Source organism: Balaenoptera ricei, chromosome 20 (genome assembly GCF_028023285.1).
Source record: "Balaenoptera ricei isolate mBalRic1 chromosome 20, mBalRic1.hap2, whole genome shotgun sequence".
Taxonomy (NCBI): Eukaryota; Metazoa; Chordata; class Mammalia; order Artiodactyla; family Balaenopteridae; genus Balaenoptera; species Balaenoptera ricei.
Genome location: NC_082658.1, coordinates 22,170,122 through 22,193,092, shown reverse-complemented (window position 1 = coordinate 22,193,092; position 22,971 = coordinate 22,170,122). Strand labels below are relative to the sequence as shown.

Below are 22,971 nucleotides of genomic sequence, written 5' to 3'. Positions count from 1 at the left end.
CAGGGTTGGGAGCTGCATGTAAGTGGAGTAGAGGAAATAAAGGGGGTGGGTACATACATGAGACCATTTGTTACAGGACTGTTGGGAGGAAAAACAAGAGAAGACTGAGAAGTATACTTTCATATCACCTGCCATTGGCCAGAACTTGATTTAAAGTACCAAGCCTTTGATTTAGTCCGCATGAAAATGTAGACTTCTGGAGAAGATAAAAGAGGGAGAAGAGAGGCGCCCTTGCAAGGTCTAGAAAACCTGAGAGATGCGATTAAAGAAGTGAACGTGATTAATGGGAAATGGCAATCCTGGAACGGAGCTCTGTGTCACGTGTCCCACGTCATCACTTTCTCCCCATTGGTCTCTAGGCCTGTGAATGGGAGACAGTGGGTACCAGCTGCTTCTGGTAGGAAGCACTTCTGACTCTTTGGTTTTAGTCCATGAAATGATGTGGGGGAACTTTGAGCAATTCAAGAGGTGGAGTTAGTATGGTGGGAAAGACATGCAGTGTGGAAGGAAGAACAAATGCTTTGGAGACATAAATAGTTGGCTTCAAATTCTCACACTTCCATTTCCTCACTTTGTGACTGCGGATAAGTCATTTTATTTGTCCAAGCTTTAGTTTCCCCACCTGTAAACATGAAACTAATGCTCGTCTCCTAGAACTGATGTGAAGGGTTAAATAAGATATTTAAAATGCTTAATACTTAGAAGGTACTCTGTAAATGTTAGTATACATGTTAGCTTGGTCCTGGGGTGGTTAAATCTGGAGATGAGATTGAATTAGCTGGTTTTCAGAAGCTCCAGTTTTGTTTTAGAAGTCTTTGTTTAGATGCCATTTTAAGTGAGGCTAATATGTAAAACATTTGGGCAGAGAGAGGGGGCCTCGGAGCCCTGCCCTCTCAGTCTCTTACAGATCTCATCCCTACCTCTTCCCTGAAGTCTCTGAGAAGTTTCTTTGATTGTAATTTGAAAACCACTCATTTTACAGAAGGTGAGTGGGTTCCACCAGGGCTAAGTGACTTGTTTAGAATAAACAAGTCCCACAGTGGCAGAGCTGGAACAAACCCCAGGCTTTATGCACTTGTGGGCTCCTAGTGCTTCCCTGTGACTTTACGAACTGATGGTATGTGTATTGTTCACTTTGTTAGCCAGGTTTGGGGTGGAACACAGAGGAGCTTGGTGAGAGTGGCAGGAGTTGTGCCCTGGATTGAAAGAACATTGAACTATTGAATGTGGTGCAGAGGGCTTGCACCTATGGTGGAACACGTACAGGTGGTTTTGCAGTGTTTCCTTAGTTTTGAGGCATTCTCCTTTCTCCTGAAACACACATACCTTTACACCCCAGCACCCGGTCACCACCCCACTGCCACATACATGCCTTTGGGTTTACTGCTATTTAGAGCGTCTGGTCAGTGTGGTATAAACAGCCTTACCACGGTGAGTTGATACTGAATCTGTGCTGTTGTAAGTCTGAACAGCTCATTGCTGATTTATGGTTGGTGTATTGAATGTTGCTTAAGCACTTCAATATTAGTTAAGGGGCTGCAGCCTGGGAACCACTGATTCACGGTAAAGCCTCCTTGACATTTAAAAAAAAATAATTTTATTTATTTTTGGCTGAGTTGGGTCCTTGTTGCTGGGCGTGGGCCCTCTCCAGCTGCGGCGAGCGGGGGCCCCGTCTCATTGCGGTGCACGGGCTTCTCATTGCGGTGGCCTCCCGTTGCGGAGCATGGGCTCTAGGTGTGCGGGCTTCAGTAGTTTTGGCTCGCGGGCTCCAGAACGCAGGCTCAGCAGCTGTGGTGCACGTGCTTAGTTGCTCTGCGGCATGTGGGATCCTCCCGGACCAGGGCTAGAACGCGTGTCCCCTGCATTGGCAGGCGGATTCCCAACCGCTGTGCCACCAGGGAAGCCCTCCTTGACATTTTTGAAGGTAAGAATGTGTGTGTCAAAAATCTGTTTTCCCATAAGACATACTGGTAAAGGAAGATGTAGAGGGCTTTCAGTCATGCACAGAAATAGAATCTACTGTCCTGCTGATGTGGAGGATACTGAGAATGTGTAATACTAGAAGCTTAGAAGCTGCATTGTACGGGATGAGTTGGGGGGAGAGGCTGGGGACAAGAGTTTGGGAACTGGGATTGGTCATCTGGGTTGGAGGATAGTCATTGTTTACATGGCAGATTTGCTTTCCCATCCCTGCTGGAGGCCACCGGTGCCAGAGCGTTCCCCTTTAAGAAACGTGAAATCGTCATGTACTGCCTGGACTTCAGGGGTTTAACATAATGGCATGAAGTACTTTACAGGTGAAAAAGGGGTGCTCTTGGGCTGCCATCCACTGGTGATAGACTGCTGCTGGGTAATGAAGTTTCAGAATGAGTTTGTTCTTCTTTATTATAAAAGCCTTACATGGCTTGTTACAGGAAAATTAGAAAGCAAGGCAAACATTTTCCATCTACCAGCCCCCCAAAACATTATTGACATCTTTCATATCCTCTAGATGTTAACACCCTTCTCCCTGACCCTTGCATTTCTGAAAATGCAACGTGCTTCACCATGTCAAAAGAAACTTGCCCACCAGTTCCCTCATCCCCAGCCCACAGAGTGCACTCTGTAATCTGTTGGCATCTTAGAATTGATACATGTAAAAGGTATGGGGGCTAGGTGATCTCTAAGATTACTTCCAACCTCAATAATCTGTTCTATTTTATCTTCTCTGTCTTTTCCTACAATGTCTTGCTTCAGTGCCACCTGTGAAGCCATCTTTGACAATGAAAATGGAAAGGGATTCCTACAATTTGTTTATATCACTCATACCATGTGGCATGTATAACCTGCATTATAGTTATTTGGGTTTATCTTAAATGATCTGATGAGGAATTTTGAGGCCCTAAGGCAAGGATAATGTATTATTCCCTAGCATCCAGCCATCAAGGTAAGACTGAAGGTAGAGTTTTGAAAGTCATCAGTTTAATAACTAGATGAGTTACCTGAGCCAAGATGAAAAGTGGTCCAGGCTGACTGAGTTTTGAGGAAAGCTTGAAGTCAAGTTTGGAAAAAGGATGAGGGACCAGTAAAGAACATGGGAGGAGCTGGGGAGGAGGGTGTACCGGGTTCCAGCTTGAAAAGCACCAGGGCCTTCCCCCAGGTTTCTCCAGAGCAGACTTTGGCAGCTAGGACCAAGGTAGGTCAGATTGTGGCCTCCCAAATTTCCAGTTTTGTTGAAAAGACTAAAAAACTAAATTCCTGAACTGGCAAGGTAAGGCAATTCTCTAGTGACTTCTCAGCCAACCTCTCTTCCCTTTCCCCCAGCTAATCCTGATGCTGACTGCAGCAGTTAGTCTTTAGTGGAGGGAATAAAGTGGTGGCTGCTTTTTCTGATCTGGCCCCCTTTCTGGTCTGTCTCCTAGCTTAAAGTAGTTGCTTATGCTTACTGTAGGGAGGTACGTGTACTGCTCTAAAGAGAATATTCTGGGATGGCTCCTGAGATGTAATTTATGCTGAAATCTGAAGAACAAGGTACCAGCAAAGGGTGCTTGGTTAGAGGGACCAGCAGGAGCTAAAGTTGAGGTTGACAAGAGCTTAGGGATGTTTAGGAACTGCTAGAATATAGGAGGCTGAAGCCTAGTGAGCAAGATGGAGAAATTGGCAGGAGCCAGATCATGCAGGGCCTTGTAGCCATTGTAGTAGGGAATGGAATCTCTGTTCTTGACACAGTGGGAAGCTGTTAGAGGGTTTTAAGCCATCAGGGCATTTAGGCTGATGTTAGACGGCAACAGTGGAAGCAGAAAGACTGTTGGCATTAAGAGCCTGTTGCAGTGGTTCAGACAAGAGATGGTGGTGGCAGAAACATGATTGCAGGACTGATTGGACTTGCTGATAGATTGGATGTGAGGGCAAGGTGGTCAGAGAAAGAGGAACTAAGAATGACATCTGAGTGGATGGCGAACAGTGAGAGAGGAAGAGGTTTGTGGGAAAGTGGAGTTCTGTTTTGTTATTTTGTCTCACCCATGAAAAGCTGGAGAGCAGGTGGCAAATGGGCAGCTGGATAACGAGCTTGGAGTTCAGAGGAGAGGAGTGGGCTGGAGCTAGACTTTTAGGAGTTGTGACCTCGTCCTGAATGCCGAGAAATGGATGAGGAACCATGGCCACAGTAGGGGTTTTGGCCTCTGATTGAAGGGGGCCCTTCCTCCATAATAAAGAGGAAGGAAGGAGAAGATAGTACCGTTGCACGTGAGTTTGTAGATTTGGCAGGGAGATGAGGGTGAAGGAGTATGTGGCCAGTGGCTCAGTAAACACGTGAGGGAACTACCTTAAGATTGCTGAGTGCTCTTCAGAGGTGCTTGCTCATGCATTAGGGTGTAACCACGTGGCCACTGTGTGAGTCATATTGAGTGACTTGGTGTAGACACAGAGGGTGGATAGTTGGGTATAAGCAGGATGGGAGGTTTATCAGGTCTGTACCGTGGTGGGAGAAGGGAATTCAGCTGAGAATGTTTGCAAGGGGGAGTGATTATAGCGGTGGCCCCTTGACCCTTACAAGGCATGCTGCTGTCAAATACAGTTCAGTTCTTGTTCAGATTCACCTTTAAGAAAGTGTCTTGCCGTCGTTCACATGCACTGGCTAAGGGAAGGATATGCAGCCATGTAACTCCAGAAGGCAGTGTGTGAACAGTGTGCTTCTAGTCAGGATGCTTCTAGTTCCAGGGGTGGCCCAGGTGTGGTATCCGAAGCTCAGCACAGGTATCCTAGCACTTAGAAATGCCAACGATCTTGGAGCTTATATGGATATTTAAACTGCCTCCCAGTTTAAATATCCTCTCTTATAGCATCCTTGACAGGCTGCCCCTACTTGAACACTTCCATTGATGGGGAGCTCATTACTTTGAGAAGGAACATGTGATAGCTGTACCTCACCGTTTGGTCCTCCACGCAGCAGCTCTAGAACTGAGGCTAGAGCTCCGGTCTCCTGCACTCTAGTCCTTGCTCTTTATGTCCTTGAGTGAGGGTCACTGAAGTAGCTAAACAGGCGGATATGACTGGGAGTCTCCAGTGAAATGACTTATTTTTAGCCAACTATTCCAGCCTCTTAAGAGCTTTTAAAAAATTTTGGTGCTGTAATCTAATATACTAGTTATCCATCCCAATGTTGTGTTCCAGTTTTTATAAACTGTCTTTTCATATCATCTAAAGGGATATCATGAGAGACTTTAATAAGATCCAGATGTTTGTCTGTGATAGCTACCTAACAACTCTTATCAAAAAGGGAAATAAACTTGTTTGGGTAGACTCACGTGGGCACCTAGTGGCCTTCATGTTTTCGGTAACTGATGAGAGACTACCTGTTCCATGAGCCCTTTCTGAATTTTGTTAACTGTTGTTACACTTATCTGACTTTTGAAAATTGGAACTTGTGCTGAGTTCTAGTCTCTGGCAACCCTCTGTGTGTAATGTTTTCTCAAAGATTATTGACAGTGATTCCTCAAGCTTTTCCTGTATAATTTGCTTGAACCAGATCACATGAATTAATTCAAAGGGGCTCAAGTCTGATCAACCACAAGCCGAGACTAATTTCCCAGGTTGGTGGTGGCTCAGCTGCTCTTACCATTCTGGGCATCATCTGTATTATTCACCTGTGACCTTGACTTCTTAGGGGGATGTTTGGCTGGCATGGGAAACAGTGGCCCACTCTTTGGGGCACTGTCGCTTAGTGGCTAGGCGCTTGCCTGGATTCAAAAAAGCCTGAGTCATGTCAGATTTCACCTCTGCCACTAATTAGCAGTATGACTTGGCAACTTACCTTGCCTTGCCAAGCATCAGTTCCCTCATCTGTGGAATGAGTGTCTTAGTTGAGAATTAAATGAAGCCTTTAATGAGATGCCTGGCCCTTGGTAACCATCTCTTCTATACGGCCATTATTATTCTCTTTAAGAGTTGCTGGGTGGGGCTCGTGAGCACACTCAGGAACCTAGAGAGAAAGTAACTTGTTTAGCCTCCCAGGGCAGGGCAGAAGCACTGGGTGCCCTGGCCCCAGACCCCTCTGTTTCAGAAGGAGATGCTGGTACTCCTGGAAGGCCAGAGTGGAGTACTTTGACCTTTGGCCTAGTGAGAACAAGCGCGAGCATTCCCTTCCTTTGCGTCCAGATGTCTTAGGCAGGAAGTAGGAGTGAAAGAAGAGACACCTGGCTGCTTCCTCACTTGAGGGAGGGCTCCAAGGGGCCTCCAGCTGCCATCCTGACAAGAAATAGAGGGCCTGGGTCTCCAGAAGGGAGAAAGAGGTGGAGGGGGGAACACCTGCTCTTAGAAAAGCAGGGCAGGGTCCTGCTCCCCTGGATGTAAGGCCAAAAGGCCTTGGAGATTTCCTCGACCTGTCCGCCATCTCCACCCTCAGGGTAATGGCTTCCTGAGAGCTGATTGCTCCTGCTTTGGGGGGTGGGGCTCTGGCAGGAGGCCAGCAAGGCAGGTAACTAGAGCTGAGCTTCCTCTGGCATTCCTGGGCTGGGAGTGCACTCAGCAAGTAGTGCCAGGAATATATGTGAGTGCCCAGGGGTTCCGCCTGAGGCCCTGACCTCAGTGGCCAGATTAGGCCAGGATCTAGCTGAAGCTCTTCTTGCAGGAGAAGGCAGCGTTTCTCCTGCGATCGTGTGGGAAATAAGTGAGGTGGGGTGTGGAGTGTGAGTAAAAAAGGTCTAGAGTATTAAAAAGGCCGTCTTAAAAAAAAAAAAAAAAAGGCCGTCTTCCTTGATTGCCTTTCATCCTAGTAGGAATAATGGAATTGGGGGGGTGGGTTGTCTGGGGCTGGGGGAATCTGGTTGCTGGGGTATCAGGAGGCTGAACTGGCTTTTGCCAGAAGCCTAGGTAGCAGGTAAAATCTTGGGAGATGGAGGGAAGGTGTCCTTGAGACCATGTTGGGGGACCTGGCAACATGGTGAGACCTCTGAATGGTGTTTGCATTTATTTTTCTTTCCTAGCATCACCGTGCTTCCCCAGGCTCCTGGGTGGAGGAGTGTGGTGCAGGTTCTCAGCATCCGTGACGGCCTGGTGCCGTCCTCACTCCAGCCCCTCATGGGGCAGGTGTGGCCACTCCTTCCTCACAGTGACCATGGCCACACCGGTGGCATCAGCCTTGCTTGGAGTCTGGCGGCAGTGTGCCCAGCACCATGTACCCGCCCAGCCTTGGGCATTGTGTGGACTGTGGGGGCCTCCACCTGCTCAGCCCCCTCCCAGGCTCCCTGACAGTTTAGCTCTTGGAGCTGAGCCACAATAGTCTCAGCCACCTGGCAAGTGGCTCCTTCCAGGGCCTGTGGGGACTGTGGTGCCGCTGCTTTCTCACAGTGTCCCATGGGATCTGGCTGGTGGAGCCCTGGGTGAGGGGCCTGGGTTTCCTGGAGCATCTGGACCTCAGCCACACCAGCTGGCTCACCTGTGCCCAGACTTTTCCATCACCCTGTGCTCTCTGCTCTGTCTAGACCTCACAACCTGCTTGCTACCCTGGACCCCTGCAGCCCGTGGGGCCTGGGGAACTTGGGGCAGCTGGACCTGAGCCACACAACTGGGCTGAGCTGGGCACTGCTGGAGTCAGGGGCCTCTTCCACCTGTGCTGGCAGGGCTGGCTGGGAACCGGCACAGTGAGTCAGGGGCGCCAGCCTGGAGGTGCTTTCTGGCTGGGGCCGACATCAGCAAGCTGGAGGCTGAGGCCTTTGCAGCCCTGCAAGCGCTGGGCCTGCTTTCCATTGTAGGCAACCTGCTGCAGCATGTCAAGTTCAAGATGCGGCGGGCATCCGGACAGCAGGCATGCAACTGCTGCTGACCAGTAACCCCTGGGTCTGCGACTGACCTGCAATGGGCCTTTGGGAAGCTGGACCACCTGTGGCACTTGTGTGTGGCTGACCTGGGTAGCATGACTTGTGGTGGCCCTGGGCGGCTGGCGGGGCGGTGCTGAGCAGTGTGGAGCCCCAGCTCTGCCTTGGCTAGGTATCGGGCACCATTCTAGTCAATGTGGCTGTGGTCATGGTTGAGTGCAAGTGCAGGCGGGGCTCCAGGAGAACTGGAGAGCAGGGGAGCCCTCTAGAGAGGCAGCTGGAGGAGGGGGAGAAGATGGAGCTGTGAGAGAGGAAAAGGGATGGTCCTGAGAAGTCTTCGGGGCTCAGTTGTCTGCCCAGGCAGGGTGGGAGGAATGGTGGGAGGGGAGAGAGAAATGGCTGTGTTCATCTCTAAGGGCCTAGGGCCAACCACCCCTCCTCACATATTTCCCCCGATCTAGCACAATGCCATCTTTTCCAGCCCTGGAAAGAGGGATCTGGCCCCTAGTCCTCAACAGTTGTTTGGGGAAGAGGACACTAAAAGGTAGAAACTGAAGACCGGAGGGAACTGGGGTGGGATGGGTACAAGGAAAGCATTAATCCTCATCTCCTTCCCCTTCCTCACACGTGTCCCTGGCCTCTGCTGTTGGGGACTTGATCAGAAACTGGTTGCTAAAGTTATGATGGAGGTGGGGTAAGGGTACTGTTCCCATGGGCACAACCCAGGCAGGCTCCTAGAACTATTTTGTGGACGTACACTATCCCAGTTCTCAACACCTTCGCTCCTTCCTGATGGCTGTGCATCTTGTCCCGTTTGAATCGGGGTTGGGTAAGGAGATTGGAAAAAGAAAATCAGTTGGAAAGTTGATTCTGTAGTATGTGCCTGCATTTTGGTGAAGAAAACTTGCCTCATGTGGTGGGGGGTGGGAGGGGTGGGAGGGGTAGGCAAAATGACCTTTAACCCAGTCTTTTTCTCATTCCCCTTGACTGGCGTTTTCCCACCCCAGCAATCACACAATCTCATTCCCTAGTTTTCTGCCTGGATACATCCCTTTCTCACATACCCAGGCTTTATCCTAGTGACTTTGTAAAAAATTAGATGTGAAAAGGTGTTTTGTTGTCCCAAGCTTTCACTGGCTGATTGGGAATTTTAAATTCATGTTGTCAGACATTTTTCTTGGACAGGAGGCCCCTTTCCCAGGGAAATGAAAACAGACCTCCTGAATTAAATGGCCTTGTGGAAGTGCTTGTAGAATCTTAACTTGAATATTAGAAGATGAATTTGTATGTTGCAGGGTGGTGGTGGGGTGTGCAGGAAGATAGGTGGGGGTGGCTTTGTGGTGGCAATGCCAGAGTGTCCAGAACTTTTGCTCATTTACTTATTCCACAAATGATTCCTGAGGCAAGAAATAGCAGTAACACCTTTTCATTTATTTATCTATTCGGCACACATTTCCTGAATGCATCCTGTCTACTAGGCCCTGAGGATATAATTGTAAACAGAAACCGGACACTGTCCTTGCCCTCATGGAGCTCACAGTCTAGTGTTAATCTAGTCATCAACAACAACAAAAAAATCACAAATATATAATTGCCAGTGTGCTGATTCAAAGGAAGGGTGGCTTTTGATTATGAGAACATAAAATAAAGGAACTAAGAACAAACAGCACCAAAGGAGAAGTGGGGAAGACCAGTTGGAAACCTGGTGCAGCTAAACTGACAAAAGGTGGTAGTTTGGGCTAGAGTGGGAGTGTCAGAGCTGGAGAAATGGACTGCCTGAGTTGTACCATATGTCCACATCAGATCTCTCTTCTCTCAGGGGACAGAAGAAAGGCAGACCAAGATCACACTTCTCTACGAGTGGCTCTTAGGAAAACCTCTTTTTTTTTTTTTAACTTTTATTGGAGTATAGTTGCTTTACAATATTGTGTTAGTTCCTACTGTACAGCAAAGTGAATCAGCTATACATATACATATATCCCCTCTTTTTTGGTTTTCCTTCTCATTTAGGTCACCACAGAGCATTGAGTAGAGTTCCCTGTGCTATACAGTAGGTTCTCATTAGTTATCTATTTTATACGTAGTATCAGTGTATATATGTCAGTCTCAATCTTCCAATTCATCATACCCCCTCCTTTCCCCCTTGGTATCCATATGTTTGTTCTGTACGTCTGTGTCTCTATTTCTGCTTTGTAAATAAGATCATCTATACCAATTTTTTCAGATTCCACATATATGCATTAATATATGATATTTGTTTTTCTTTTTCTGACTTATTTCATTCTGTAGAGACTCTTACAGTTTCTCGGTCCATCCATGTCTCTACAAATGACCCAATTTTGTTCCTTTTTATGGCTGAGTAATATTCCATTGTATATATGTACCACATCTTCTTTATCCATTCCTCTGTTGATGGACATGTCCTGGCTAGGTTGCTTCCATGTCCTGGCTACTGTAAATAGTGCTGCAATGAACATTGGGGTGCATGTGTCTTTCTGAATTATGGGGAAAACGTTTTACTTTCAGTTTAAACAGAAGCAGAGGGATTTCCTCTGGGGTGTGTGTGTGCATGTGTGTTGTGTACACCATTTATTGAACCCCTACTATGTGCTCGAACCAATACTGTCACATTTAAACCTCACAACAACCCTGTGAGATAGGTGTCATCTCCGTTTCCCAGATGAATCTTGGAAAGTGTAGGAGGTATGCCCAAAGTCACAGGGCTGCATTAGGGTTGGAGCCTAAGTTTAGCTGCATTAAAAGGCTAGTTCGCTTACTGTTCCTTCCTCTACTCTAGTTTTCAACTTTGCAGCTACAAGAAGGGACCCTTGAGCCTCCATGGGCAGAAGGAAAGACAACCCTGCAACTAGAACACTTCCTTCGGTCCAGAACTAGAGAGCGAGAGCTTTGTTTCCTGACGGAAGGGGGGAAAAAAACCCCGCGAGACCCGGAAGTTGCGCGTCGCGTGCTCGCGCCGGCCTCCTTGGCCGCGGGGTGAGGCCGCGGCGGACTGCCCTTCTTCAAGATGGCGTCGAAGATAGGTTCGCGACGGTGGATGCTGCAGCTGATCATGCAGTTGGGTTCGGTGTTGCTCACACGCTGCCCCTTCTGGGGCTGCTTCAGCCAGCTCATGCTGTACGCTGAGAGGGCCGAGGCGCGCCGGTGAGCGGGCCCGCGCGGCCGCCGAACGCGGCGAGGGCGGTCCGACCTGTCCCAGGAACGGGGGTGCGGTGAGGTGGGGAAGAAGTTGCGGCCCAGAAGTTGGGACCCTTGGACTGGGAGGAATTGGGACCTTGGACTTGTTAGGGACTCTGGTCCGGAGCAAGGTGGGCATGGAGCGTAGTGTGGGGGTCCTAGCCATGAGAGGGGGCTCCGGTTTGGGGAAGCAGTGGAGCTTGCGGGAACCCAAGGGGTCTCAAAGCTCTTTTCCCCGCTTCATTCTGTGCTTCATTCTGTCCTCGTTCCTTCCCCCCTGCCGGCTCACAGGAAGCCCGACATCCCAGTGCCCTACCTGTACTTCGACATGGGGGCGGCCGTGCTGTGCGCTAGCTTCATGTCCTTTGGAGTGAAGCGGCGCTGGTTCGCTCTGGGGGCCGCACTCCAGCTGGCCATTAGTACCTACGCCGCCTACATCGGGGGCTACGTCCACTACGGGGACTGGCTGAAGGTGAGCGCCTCGGCCCTGAGTGGGACTTCGCTGGGGTGTTGGGGAGCCAATGCCCGGGACAGTTGGGCAATGCCTGGTGCTAGCCAGGAGCACAGTGCGAAGCCTGGAAAGGCTGAACCCCCAGGCGTGTAGAGGTTATTACAGATGGCAAGAATGGAAGGACCTTAGAGACCACGCAAACCTCCCCTTCAGAGTGTGCAAACTGAGGTCCAGAGATGCGAAACAGACTTTCCCACAGTTACACCACAGTTAGCATTACAGGTGTGACCAGAACCCAGGTCACCTGGTTCCCAGAACCCTTTAAACCATTAGTTATCTCAGACTCATAGAGCAAAAGGGACCTTAGAGAGTACCTGGTCCACCCAACCGATTTTATGAAATTTATCTAATCCTAGGGCAGCATTTAAGCCTGTAGATGCCAGGACCTGTGCCAGGCACTACAGTCTTGGAGATAAGCCTGGACCAAGGCATTACCCGCAAGGAGTGGACTGTCAGCCCAATAGGGGAGGCAGATGTGTGAGTAACTATAGGACAGTGAGATCAACGGTTCGTTTATGGAACAGCGTATACTATATAGCAGAAAGAACATTGGGCTTCGAGTGTGCAGACCTGGGGGTGGGGAGGGGGGCAACCCTTGGTATCTGGGTTCTGCCACTTACTTTCTGTAGGACCTTGGACAATTTTATTAACCCCTCTGGGCCTCAGTTTCTACTTCTGGTAAAAAGAATTACCTATCTCTGCTCTACCTGCCCACCACACTTGGAAATGGTAAGAGGGTTCATCAGGTGGAATGGGATGTACAGAGATGGGCAGTTCTGCGCTCCGGGCGGCCAGGAGAAGTGTGGTGGCTTCAGGTCCTGACTGGGGTCCCCTCGCCTTGGCCTAGGTCCGTATGTACTCTCGCACAGTTGCCGTCATCGGTGGCTTTCTTGTGCTGGCCAGCGGTGCTGGGGAGCTGTACCGTCGGAAACCCCGCAGCCGTTCCCTCCAGTCCACCGGCCAGGTCTTCCTGGGCATCTACCTCATCTGCGTGGTAGGTTGGGGGACTGTTGGCTGGAGGTGCTTGACTGGGAGCGAGAAGTGAGCCCGTGCCTGGCGCCTGGCAGAACCCAGGGAGGTGGGCAGAACGAGGCCTTGCATGTAGTTCCTGATGGCCTGACTCCCGGCAGTTGCCCCTGCCAAATTCTGGGCCTCGGGGGCCCTTCAAGTGCCCGAGACCTGGCTGAGAGTCCCTTCTTCCAGCATTATTGCCACTGGGGAGAGAAGAGGATGGATCTCTCCTGAGAGCCAGGAGAACAAGTGGGACGGGTCCTCTCATGGCTTCAGCCCCCAGAGGACTGGGAGAGGGGACAAAGGAGAGGTTTGGTAGAGTTCAGGTCCCAGATGGGACTCTGCCACTTAGAGCTGATGGGGCTGCCTAGCGTACGTAGCCAGTTATGTCCTCCCTGGTGCTCGGGGAGGCCAGTGGGGATGGGGACGTGGACAGGCCCCAAGTCACTTGGCTTCATCTTAGTTGCTGGGCACCATCTCCCGTGTGCAGAGCTCTGTATTCAGAGGTGAGAGCCCCGGTCTGACTGTGGAACCTCCTCCCTTCTGAGACCCCAGGGTGAGGAGAGACAGAGGTCCTAACCTCATGGAGCTCCCTAGTCAGATGGGGAGACACAGGCCTTACTGTCAGAAAGCCCCCAGTCTGAGAGGGGAGTCAGAAGCCCACCTTGTAGGGGCTGGCTTGCATGCCAGGGGTGGCCTTACCCAGGCAGGCTCCTCAGCCTGTTGGAGAGCCTTACAGGATGCTGTGTCTCTAGGCCTACTCGCTGCAGCACAGCAAGGAGGACCGGCTGGCGTATCTGAACCATCTCCCAGGAGGGGAGCTGATGATCCAGCTCTTCTTCGTGCTCTATGGCGTCCTGGCCCTGGCTTTCCTGTCAGGCTACTACGTGACCCTGGCTGCCCAGATCTTGGCTGTTCTGCTGCCCCCGGTTATGCTGCTCGTCGATGGCAATGTTGCCTACTGGCATAACGCGCGGCGTGTTGAGTTCTGGAACCAGATGAAGCTCCTTGGAGAGAGCGTGGGCATCTTTGGGGCCGCTGTCATCCTGGCCACTGACGGCTGAGCTGCACAGCGGGAGTCTGAGATGGGTGCGGGGAGCCACTGAGGGCTACCCTACCTACATCCTTGCTGGCCCAGTTATGTTTATTTATGCTTTTTGGTCTATTTGTTTGATCACTTGCGTTGTGTGCATGTGTGTGCGTACGCATGTGTGTGCGTGTGTTGGTAAGAGGCAGCTCTCTTCCCCAGTTCCTAGGCTTGGGCCTTGGTGGGGTGGGAGCCCTGATGACTCTGCCTTACAGGTTTCTTTTTCCTGTTCGTTATGAGGAGAACTGAGGCCAGCTGCTCCCTTGGGTCTCCTGTCCCAGGGAAGGGAGTAAGGCAGGGCTAGGGTGGGGTACCGAGAGTGGGAGAGAGGAGAACCAGAAGTGAGCCAATGTGAAAAATCCTTTTTTGAACCTGGCAGATGCAGCTAGGCTCTGCAGTGCTTTTGTGAGACTGAGAGTGAGTGTGTGTGCATGTTGACATGTGGATCAGGCCCAGGAGGAGCAGAGGGGCCGGGCACCACGGAAGTCATGTGGGCTCTCAGGGTGTGCCAGGGGCAGAAACAGCACTAGCTGTCACCCACCTTGAGGGTAGAGCAGGCCCCAGTTTACTCTGGGGTTTGCAGGGGTGCGACAGGCAGCAGCAACTTCCTGCCTCTGGCCTTCTGTTTCCAGCTCCGTGGTTGGCCTGGTGGGGGTGAGTGCCCTCCCAAACACCAGACCACACAGTCCTCCAAAAATAAACATTTTATATAGACATTTGGCTTTGCTTCTCTGTTCTCCCCACGGGGCACTTAGCCATTGGCTGGGATTGATCTTGGGTTTCTTGAAATACCATATCTGGTTAAGCCCCACCTTGATCCGCCCCTGATCTTTCCCCTGTTCTGAGAGTTCCCACAGTCCTTTGGCTCTCTTTTCAACAGTCTCCGAATGCTCCCTGTAGTATATGCTTTGACCTTTCACTTCAGTCCCTCTTGTGGCTTATCTTTTCCTCCCCATTTGGTGCCAGCTCTTTTCGAAGAAATCTTTGGTGAGGGCAGCTAGAGAGAGAGAACTGATATTAAGTGTCATTATGAGGCTGAGGAGTTTTCATTTCACAGGTGAGGAAATGGAGGCTCAGAGAAGGTGAGCAGCTTGCCTCAAGCCACAGAGCTTGATTCCAGGTCAGGTCTATCTAATGCCCACGCCCAGATATGTACTCGACACCAGCCCTCTCTTGGGGGTTGGTTGTGTCACAGCAGCCCCTGGTGTGTGTGCCATGGTGACCCTTTCCCTACTCGTTCGCACACCTCCTGACAGAAAGTAGCCCCAGCAGCCAGTATGGTGCCTGGCACATCGTGGGGGACAAAAATGTCAAATGAAACCTCAGTCTTTGGACTCCTACCCGTCTGACATGTTCTCTTCCTGCAAAGATGGAGACACAACCTCCAGGGGGGCCCAGGGGAAAACATCCAATTCTGGGCTTGGCCCTGAGCCCTGCCTGGAAAGGGAGCTGGGCCTGCTGTCAGTCTGGTCTGTGGAATGGAAGATGTTTCCTAACTAAGGGGTAGGGGAGTCCCTCTGGGGACGGCTGACAGCTGTGGGAGGGGGAGGTGGTGGCAGCATTCATCCAGGGGCGTCGGCCTCATTTAGCTCCTCTCTTCCCTCTAGGAAGAGGTTCCCCAGCCCTCAAGATCTTGTTTCCAGAGAGTCACTGCTAATTTCCTTTCAAGTGTCAGCTGACTTTCAGACAAGTATTTGCATTTTAATCAAGGTCTCCTGAAAAGTTGCAAGACCCGAAGGAACTAAAACGGAATGGTGGAATATCAGGCAGATGTGGGTGATATTTTGGGCAAGGGAACCTCAAAACAGCACAGAGACCACAGACACTGGCCCACCCGTAAGCCTTGAGCCCTCAAAGGCAAGCCCTCCTTCCCCCAAATCCCTAGACTGAAAATTCAAGGCCATCTGGTTGTGCTTTGGAGCAAGTAGGGGGTCTTGGGCAGGCCCTTCTCCTTCCTGCACTTGTCCTCATTTGGGTGCCCCCCTCTGGGCAGGGTAGAGCAGGGGCTGCTGCCTTCTCTGCAGCTCACTCAGCCAACAAGTCTGGTCCGGCCTGTGGCTGGCTCGGGTCACCTTCAGCAGGCATGGCTTTTGGTCCACCCTGGCTGTCCCAGGGCCTGCAGGGCTGGTGGAGAGGGTCAGCTGCCTGGGTCAGAAGCCGGCTTGCAGAAGGAGTCTGGCAGCCCCTTGGCGTGGTTGACCAGCTCGTAAGAGTCCCGGATGTCGGCCAGGCCAAACCAGAAGAAGATCCACTGCTTGTTGGAGAAGCTGCCATCGCTGTGTTTGAAGTACCTGGTGGAGGTGGGAGATAGGTTTTAGGCAGGACCAGTGCTCACTACGCACTGGTTCATTTACTGAGGACCTACTACAGGCATACCTCGTTTTATTGTGCTTCACTTTATTGTGCTTTGCAGGTACTGCGTTTTTTTACAAATTGAAGGTTTGTGGAAACCCTGTGTGGAGCAAGTCTATCAGGGTAATTTTTCCAACAGCATTTGCTCACTTCGTGTCTCTGTGTTGCATTTTGGTAATTCTTGCAATATTTCAAACCCTTCACCGGCAAATAGATGATTATTCACTGAAGGCTCAAGTGATGGTTAGCAGTTTGTAGCAATAAAAGTATTTTAAAATTAAGGTATATACATTTGTTTTTAGACATAATGCTATTGCACACTTAATAGACTATAGTGTAAACATAACTTTTTTTTTTTTTTTTTTAAAGTAATTTATTTATTTATTTATGGCTGTGTTGGGTCTTCGTTTCTGTGCGAGGGCTTTCTCTAGTTGCGGCAAGCGGGGGCCACTCTTCATCGCGGTGCGCGGGCCTCTCACTATCGCGGCCTCTCTTGTTGCGGAGCACAGGCTCCAGACGCGCAGGCTCAGTAGTTGTGGCTCACGGGCCCAGTTGCTCCGCGGCATGTGGGATCTTCCCAGACCAGGGCTCGAACCCATGCCCCCTGCATTGGCAGGCAGATTCTCAACCACTGCGCCACCAGGGAAGCCCATAACTTTTATATATACTTGGAAACCAAAAAATTCATGTGATTTGCTTTATTGCAATATTCACTTTATTGTGGAGGTCTGGAACCAAACTGGCAATATCTCTGGGGTATGCCTGTACATGCTGGACACTCTGCTAGGACCTGTGGTCTGTAATCTGATTTTATCCTTATAGCATTAGCCAACATCCTGGTGTTGTTATGCTTTTTTCACAGAGAAGCAGCTAAGTCTCAGAGAAGTTAGCTAACTAGCCAGAGTCACACAGCTAGGAGGGTTGGAGTGAGGCCCTCTTTTGCTCTCTCCGCACTGCCCTGGCTGTGCAGCCCGGGGAGGGCTTCTTGTTCACTTCTTGGTGCCCACAGAGCAGGGTAGTGGGGGATGAGGTGATAATTGCAGAAGGAAAGAGAGGAGGGAGTGTTCCACTGGAGATGCAATGGGCCTGGGGTCAGAGCTTGGCAACTGGGCCTGGAATAGAGCCCTGAGGGGCTGGATTTCTCCAGACCCTGGGAGAGGCAGGCTGCTTCCCGGGTGGAGACTGTCTTCAAGGAATCTACCCTAGCAGGGCAGAGCCGGGTTAAGTGTGCTCTGCCTCTAGGGAAATCTCAGGCTCCGTGTGTGGTCCACTCCCTGGGGAATGTGGGGCCACACTGAGCGGGCCATTTCCCTTGGGGAAGAATGGCTAATGAAAGAAAGGGAGGCCCAGCCTTCCTGGCTGGTGGTCCCGGGGCGTAGCTGGCCAGAGCTGGAGAGGAGAGTGGGGGTGGGGCCCAGCCCAGAGCCGGGAGGGGCGGGACCTACCAGGGATTGATGGGGTTGGTGACCCGGGAGCGCCAGAAAAGCGTCTGCAGGTCCCGCCGCAGGCGCTCCCACAGCATCTGGCCGGAGCCTTGGCCCTGGCGGCTGGAGCTCACCACAAACTTGTCTAGATACGGGGTGCCCCCAAGTACGGGCTCCGTGGTCAGAATGGCAGCCGCGTTGTACCTGGCGCAGCGGGGGAGAGGCAGGCTGGGACCTCTCCTTGGTCCAAAGCTCCCCGGCTCTGTCCCTTGGTCCCTGCCCTCTGGGGCCCGCAGGCTCACCCCTCAGAGACGTAGACAGAGTGCAACCTCGGGCGCAGCGAGGCCAAGTAGTCGTCCCGGAGCTTTTTGCCGAAGCTGGCGTTGACCAGGTTCACTAGGAGGCCCTGGTCCAGGCTGTCCAGGCTGCGCACTCGCAGCATCCGCTCGGCGTTCTTGAACAGCGTCCCGGACCCTGGGGGTGGGATGGAGGAGGAGGGGTTAGTTCAGCCCGAGATCCAGGTCCCCTCCGCTCCTCCGTTTGCGCAGCCTGGTGGGGTTCCAGATAGGACAGGGGCTGGTGGGACAATTACTCTCTTTGGGAGCTCTCCACAGTGAGCCGCTTCCTAAAGTCTGCATAGATTTGTGCGCGATTTTCACTCAGGGATTTTCTTTTTCCCCCCCCGGGCAGTTTGTCCCTCAAGTTCCGCGTATCGCCTGTAGTCCCAGCTACCTCTCCTAGTCCCGCCTACCCTTGCCCTCCCCCACCTCTGGTCCCGCCCACCCATCCAAACCCCGCCCACGTTTCCTAGCTCTGTCCATTCCACTTGGTTCCGCTGGGTCTGCGGTTCCTCCCACCCACCCAAGTCCCTCCCATCTGTCTAGTTCCACCCAAGTTCTAGCCCAGGGCCGTCCACCTCCTTGCTCACCTCCCGCAGGTTTGGAAAGAGCAGGAAGCCTTTACTGTCTGGAGAGGAAGCCGCTTCTCCTGGCTCCCCAAACCCAGGCGCGCCCCCCGCCCCAGCCCTCACCCTTGTTGCTGAAGAGCTCGGTGAGCAGCGTGCTGGCGTCGGTGATGACAGCCGAGGAGTGGTGAGGCAGGCGGCTGAGCACGTCCACGATGAGCCGAATCTGCTGCCGTGCTTTGGTGCTCACCCACTCGGCGTTGGTCACTAGGTCCAGGTCGGCGGGCAAGTTCACGTTACTCAGGACCTGTGTCCAGGACGAGGGGGTGAGCCTCCGACCTGCAGCCGGACAAGGACTGTGGCCCCGCCCCACGGACCTCTCCTCACTGACCCCTTTTCCCTTACTTCCTCCCGAAGTCCTTGGCCAGGGAGGGCTCAGATCTGAGCACCATAGGCTGAGTCCCTCCCTGACACTCCATTTCCGACCCATGCGGCTGGAGAGAGAGTGACTCGGGGGCCCGTCTGGGAGGCGTGCAGGGGACCTAAGAGCGGCTCAGCCAGGCGCAGAGTCGCGGGGAGTGGGGTCCGAAAGGAGGAGACACACCTTGTGACTGCTGTCGTGCAGACCGCCCGTGGTATTGAGGAAGATGATTTTGGTGGGCCGCAGCGCCTTGGCCAGGGACGCGGTCACCTCCAGTGAGTCCAGGAGCACGGAGCGGCGGGCGGCCGTCTCCCCGATGGGGCACAGGATGGGGATGCTGCCCGACTCCAGGCACCACTGCAGTAGGTCGGTCTCCACCGAGACGATGCCGCCATAGCTGTGGGCCAGACGTGGTGCTCAAGGAGGCTGCCTCCAGGACCCGCGGGTCTGGGGCTGGGCGGGCGGAGTAGCGTGATCTGAGGACGCAGGGGCAGGCAGGGTCAGCACTAACCTGGCATGAGGGGCTGGCTCAGCAGCGCCCAGCACCGACCCGCCGCCAAAAAAAGGCACGGCAGTGGCGGCATTGTGCCGCAGGGCGTCCACCAGCACCTTGCAACTCTGGGCAAGCTGTGCCTTGGCCTCCCAGAAGGAAAGACAGCCCGAGGGCGCCGTGGGAGCGGGCAGCCCCAGGACCACCAGCGGCTTCATGTCCATGCGCTGCAGGAAGGCCAGGGCGAAGGCCAGGCTGGATACGGCCTTAGGGCACTTGAGCACCTCCTCGTCCACCTGCGGAGGAGTGGGCGTTCAACGGGCACGACACCGGCCCTGACTCCTGCTGCACCCGCTTGCTCCCACAGCCGGGTCCTCAGGGCCCTCTCGGGGCCCCTACCCTGCTCAGGAGCTGTCAGGCTCCATTTCTGGCCACCTGCGCCCACCTGCTTCGCCCTTTGCCCCGTTGGGTCTTGCCATCCTCTTATCTCACACTAGTGTTCCTCCCTCCGCTCCTCCCTGCGACCTTGGACTGTAGGACACCTTAGGGGGAGGGGTGACGCAGGCGGCTTCTATCAAGGTTCCCCAACTGCCAACTGAACCCCTAACTGCGCCCAGGATGGGAGGACTTCTCTGGCGCATCTCGTTTGACGGGCTGGGGACCCGAGGCTCCTCACCCGGGCTGGGCGCGAGACTTTTCGAGGAGCGCACAGCCTCGCGCAGTCCCAGGCGCTCGTCTGGGCTCCGTCGAGCCCCTTCCTGGCCCCGCTGCGCAGAGTCCGCAGCCCGTCCTGCCATGCCTGGCGACACGTCGCTACACAGCCCCCATCCCCTGTCTGTGACCCGGCCGACGCCGGGCTCTCACCTCGATGACGGCAAAGGGCCTGTCCGCGGAGTGGTGGCAGGTCTGGAACTGCGTGAGCCAGTGGCGCGCCTCCCCGGGGCTGGCCCCACACTGGTTCAGGAAGGCCTGGATGTCCCGCTGCACCAGCGAGCGGCCGGCCGGGGGCCCGGGGGAGTCGGGGGACACCGGGGGCGCGGGGGGCAGTGTCCACGACGGCTCCTCCGCTGCAGGCGAGTGGGCGTCGTACACGGCGCCCTCGGCCTCCTCTTGGGCGGGCTGGGCCGGCGCCCAGGCGGTGCTGAGCCGGCGTCCCGGGCTGGTGGCCCTGGCCGCCCGCCGCCGCACGCTGCCGCTGAGCCTCCGGGCGCCCCCAGTGCCTTGGGGGCCGCGCAGCCTCCCGCCCGCAGTGGCGGCCCGCAGGGCCCAGGCCAACCGCGCCGTCGCCATGACAACCAAACCAGCTCGCCCCCCCAAGTGACCGTCTGTCCGGAGCTCCTGGCTCTGGGGGCCTCTTAACCTGCGGCGGGGCGGGGCTGGGACTGCCGGGGCGGGGCGCCGACGGGGGGCGCGGAGTCGCCTCCCGGTGCGTTTGAGGAGGGTCAGGCCATGGGTCAGAGGGCGGCGCCGACAGGATCCCCCGCCCCTGGGGTGGGGGGATGGAACCCACTAACGAGAGTCACGAGGCAGAGATAAACGGTGGCTGGGTGTCTTTAATTTGCTGCCAAGGCCGGTTCCAGGAAGGGCTCGGGGACCCACAGGTGGATTTGGCGCTCTGCGGGGTCTTGAATGATTAAGGGGGAGTCTGATTAGGGCAAGAGGGGAGAGCAGGTGGCAGTTGCCACCTGGCTGAGGGAGGAGACTGGAGGGAGAGGTGGGGGAAGAGTGAAAGCGTGGAGAGCGGGGATGCCTTTGTCCTGTTGGAGCTCAAAGAAGATGGAATCACGAGGTTACCAGAGTTTGCCAAACGCCAGCCACTGGGTACCACCTTGAAGAATTTTGTCATATCTTCAAATCACCCCTTATTAGTGTTAAAGTTTTTCTTTAAACTTTTTTTTTTTTTTTGCCAGAGAAACCAAATGTTATAATATGGTATAATGAAATTAACATTCTGAATTATGAAAAAATATGACATGTGCCTTCTTGCTTCCTCTACCAACACCCCATCCCCCATCCCCCCCCAGTGCAAGCCTCCATCACCTCCCACTTCTATTATCTCAATACTCTGCTAATTAGACTTCCTGCTTCCACCCTTGCCCCTTCAGTCTACTCTTCAGTGAGTGGCTAGAATTAATCCTGTGACTTGGCAGTCCAGTGGTTAAGACTCCCCCTTCCAATGCAGGGGGTGCGGGTTCAATCCCTGGTCGAGGAGCTAAGATCCCACATGCCTCGGGGCCAAAAAACCAAAATATAAAAAACAGAAGCAGTATTGTAACAAATTCAATAAAGACTTTAAAAAAAATGAACTTATTAATTTTAAAATTTATCCACATCAGGATTGTAACTAGAAGGCCATTATCACTTGAAAGAAAGTCTTACAAATAAAGAGAGAACAAAATGTTATAAATTCCAGCTGGATAGTGTTGCCTGCTTCTCTTGGAAACAAAGAATGTTAGCAAGCACCAGGTGGTAGAGATCCCCTAGCACACTGAGAGGCTTTCTCCACGGTAGAATAATAGCTGCTGACACATGCAGAACGTCAGGCACTGTGCAAAGCACTTCACAAATAGTAACTCATTTAATCCTTACAATTACTCCAGAATTGGTATTATTATTACATCCATTTTATAGACGAGGAAATTGAGGCACAGAAACATGTGAGGGACAAGGTCATTCAGTTCATAAACAGCGGAGCTGGTCTTTGAAGCAAAGCAGTTTTGCTCCCGATCCATGCTCTTAAGCAAGATTTGAAAAGGACTTGAAAACTTTCACAGGACGTGATTCATTGTTGCTTAATACTGTATCCCCTGTGCTGCCTAAAAACACCTGGTGTGCTAACAGTTGTACATATCCTGCCCTCGGGTACACTCTATCCTGATGGGGTCCCACCCTCTGTCTTTACAGAGGGTGGTGCAATCAACTGTAGAGGGGAGGTGACTTGGCCGAGGTCGCACAGCTTGTTAGTGTCATGGCTGGACCCTTGACATCCTGAGTTCCTACCCGCTGCTCTTTCCTTCCTTTCGTACAGCTCTGTGTTCCCTGTGCTGGGTGTCAGGCTCTGCCTGAATGGGGAGCAGTGGTCTGGGCTCTTCTCTCCTGAGTATCCCAGAGGATGCTGTGTGAGTGCACTGACCCTTCCAGGGATCCCCCACTAAAACACACGTTCGCGTGAACACGTGCACACGTACACAAGCAGGCACATACGCACACACAGCACAGCACATGCACGCACCGTCCTGGGCAGGAGACTCCTGGCAGGGGGAGACGGGAGCTGACCTCTGTGATCTCCTCCATTGACTTTTCCATTTTCCTACTTAGAAATCCTGAGTTCCAACGGAGTGAAGCAATGGCAGGGAGGGTGTGTACCCCTTGCCCTGAGGGGCCGCCTCCAGGGCCTTCGTTCTCTTCTCTCTTTACTGTTGCCCCTCCAATCCCCACACTTCCCAGAATCCACTAGAGGAGGTGGTCTTAACCCTTGGAGGCCAAATCATTTTCCTTCTTTCTGCTCTCAGAGACCCTCAACCTCAAATGTGCTTCCCCTTCCCGGTCTCTCCATCCAAGCCCCTCGTCAGAGCGCCCACCCTCCCGGGCCACTCTTTACTCAGATTTCCTCTTTCTGGGTCTCTCCCGCTTTTGCTGCTCTGGGTCTCTGCCCCTGCTCTGGCCCCTCTTCGCTTCTTCCAACTAAAGTGTACACGCCTTTTAGGTCCTTTCCCACCAGCTGCGGCTGAGTCCTGCTTCTTGCCAGCTTGGGGCCCCCGTGAGGGCAAGGATGGCCTCTCC

General features: G+C 53.0%; 2 protein-coding genes across 3 annotated transcripts; one reads left to right on the top strand and one right to left on the bottom strand.

Moving 5' to 3' along the window:
• The first annotated feature begins 10,780 nt into the window (after positions 1–10,780).
• On the top strand, positions 10,781–14,313 carry TMEM101 (transmembrane protein 101). 2 transcript variants are annotated; one of them, XM_059907174.1, is made up of 4 exons: positions 10,781–10,955; positions 11,280–11,460; positions 12,347–12,493; positions 13,266–14,313. In XM_059907174.1, the coding sequence occupies exons 1-4, from the start codon at positions 10,819–10,821 to the stop codon at positions 13,572–13,574; spliced, it is 774 nt and encodes a 257-aa protein (XP_059763157.1). In that variant the 5' UTR covers positions 10,781–10,818; the 3' UTR covers positions 13,575–14,313. The 2 variants fall into 2 exon arrangements, with proteins under 2 accessions (XP_059763157.1, XP_059763158.1); XM_059907175.1 differs by having other exon boundaries at positions 10,947–11,028.
• A 1,421-nt stretch (positions 14,314–15,734) lies between these two features.
• Positions 15,735–20,478, bottom strand: NAGS (N-acetylglutamate synthase). Its single transcript, XM_059907982.1, has 7 exons — positions 20,053–20,478; positions 19,210–19,484; positions 18,882–19,095; positions 18,404–18,584; positions 17,676–17,847; positions 17,395–17,577; positions 15,735–15,888 (listed from the first exon to the last, which is right to left on the bottom strand). Exons 1-7 carry the CDS (start codon positions 20,476–20,478, stop codon positions 15,735–15,737), a joined length of 1,605 nt encoding a protein of 534 aa, XP_059763965.1.
• Positions 20,479–22,971: the final 2,493 nt, after the last annotated feature.

Coding starts and splice junctions, on each gene's coding strand:
- NAGS (XM_059907982.1), bottom strand. CDS start 20,478: ATGGCGACGGCGCGGTTGGCCTGGGCCCTGCGGGCCGCCACTGCGGGC. Junction 19,485..20,052: donor GGCCCTTTGCCGTCATCGAG/GTGAGAGCCCGG, acceptor ACTCCTCCGCAG/GTGGACGAGGAGGTGCTCAA. Junction 19,096..19,209: donor GAGCCAGCCCCTCATGCCAG/GTTAGTGCTGAC, acceptor TCTGGCCCACAG/CTATGGCGGCATCGTCTCGG.
- TMEM101 (XM_059907174.1), top strand. CDS start 10,819: ATGGCGTCGAAGATAGGTTCGCGACGGTGGATGCTGCAGCTGATCATG. Junction 10,956..11,279: donor GAGAGGGCCGAGGCGCGCCG/GTGAGCGGGCCC, acceptor GCCGGCTCACAG/GAAGCCCGACATCCCAGTGC. Junction 11,461..12,346: donor ACTACGGGGACTGGCTGAAG/GTGAGCGCCTCG, acceptor GCCTTGGCCTAG/GTCCGTATGTACTCTCGCAC.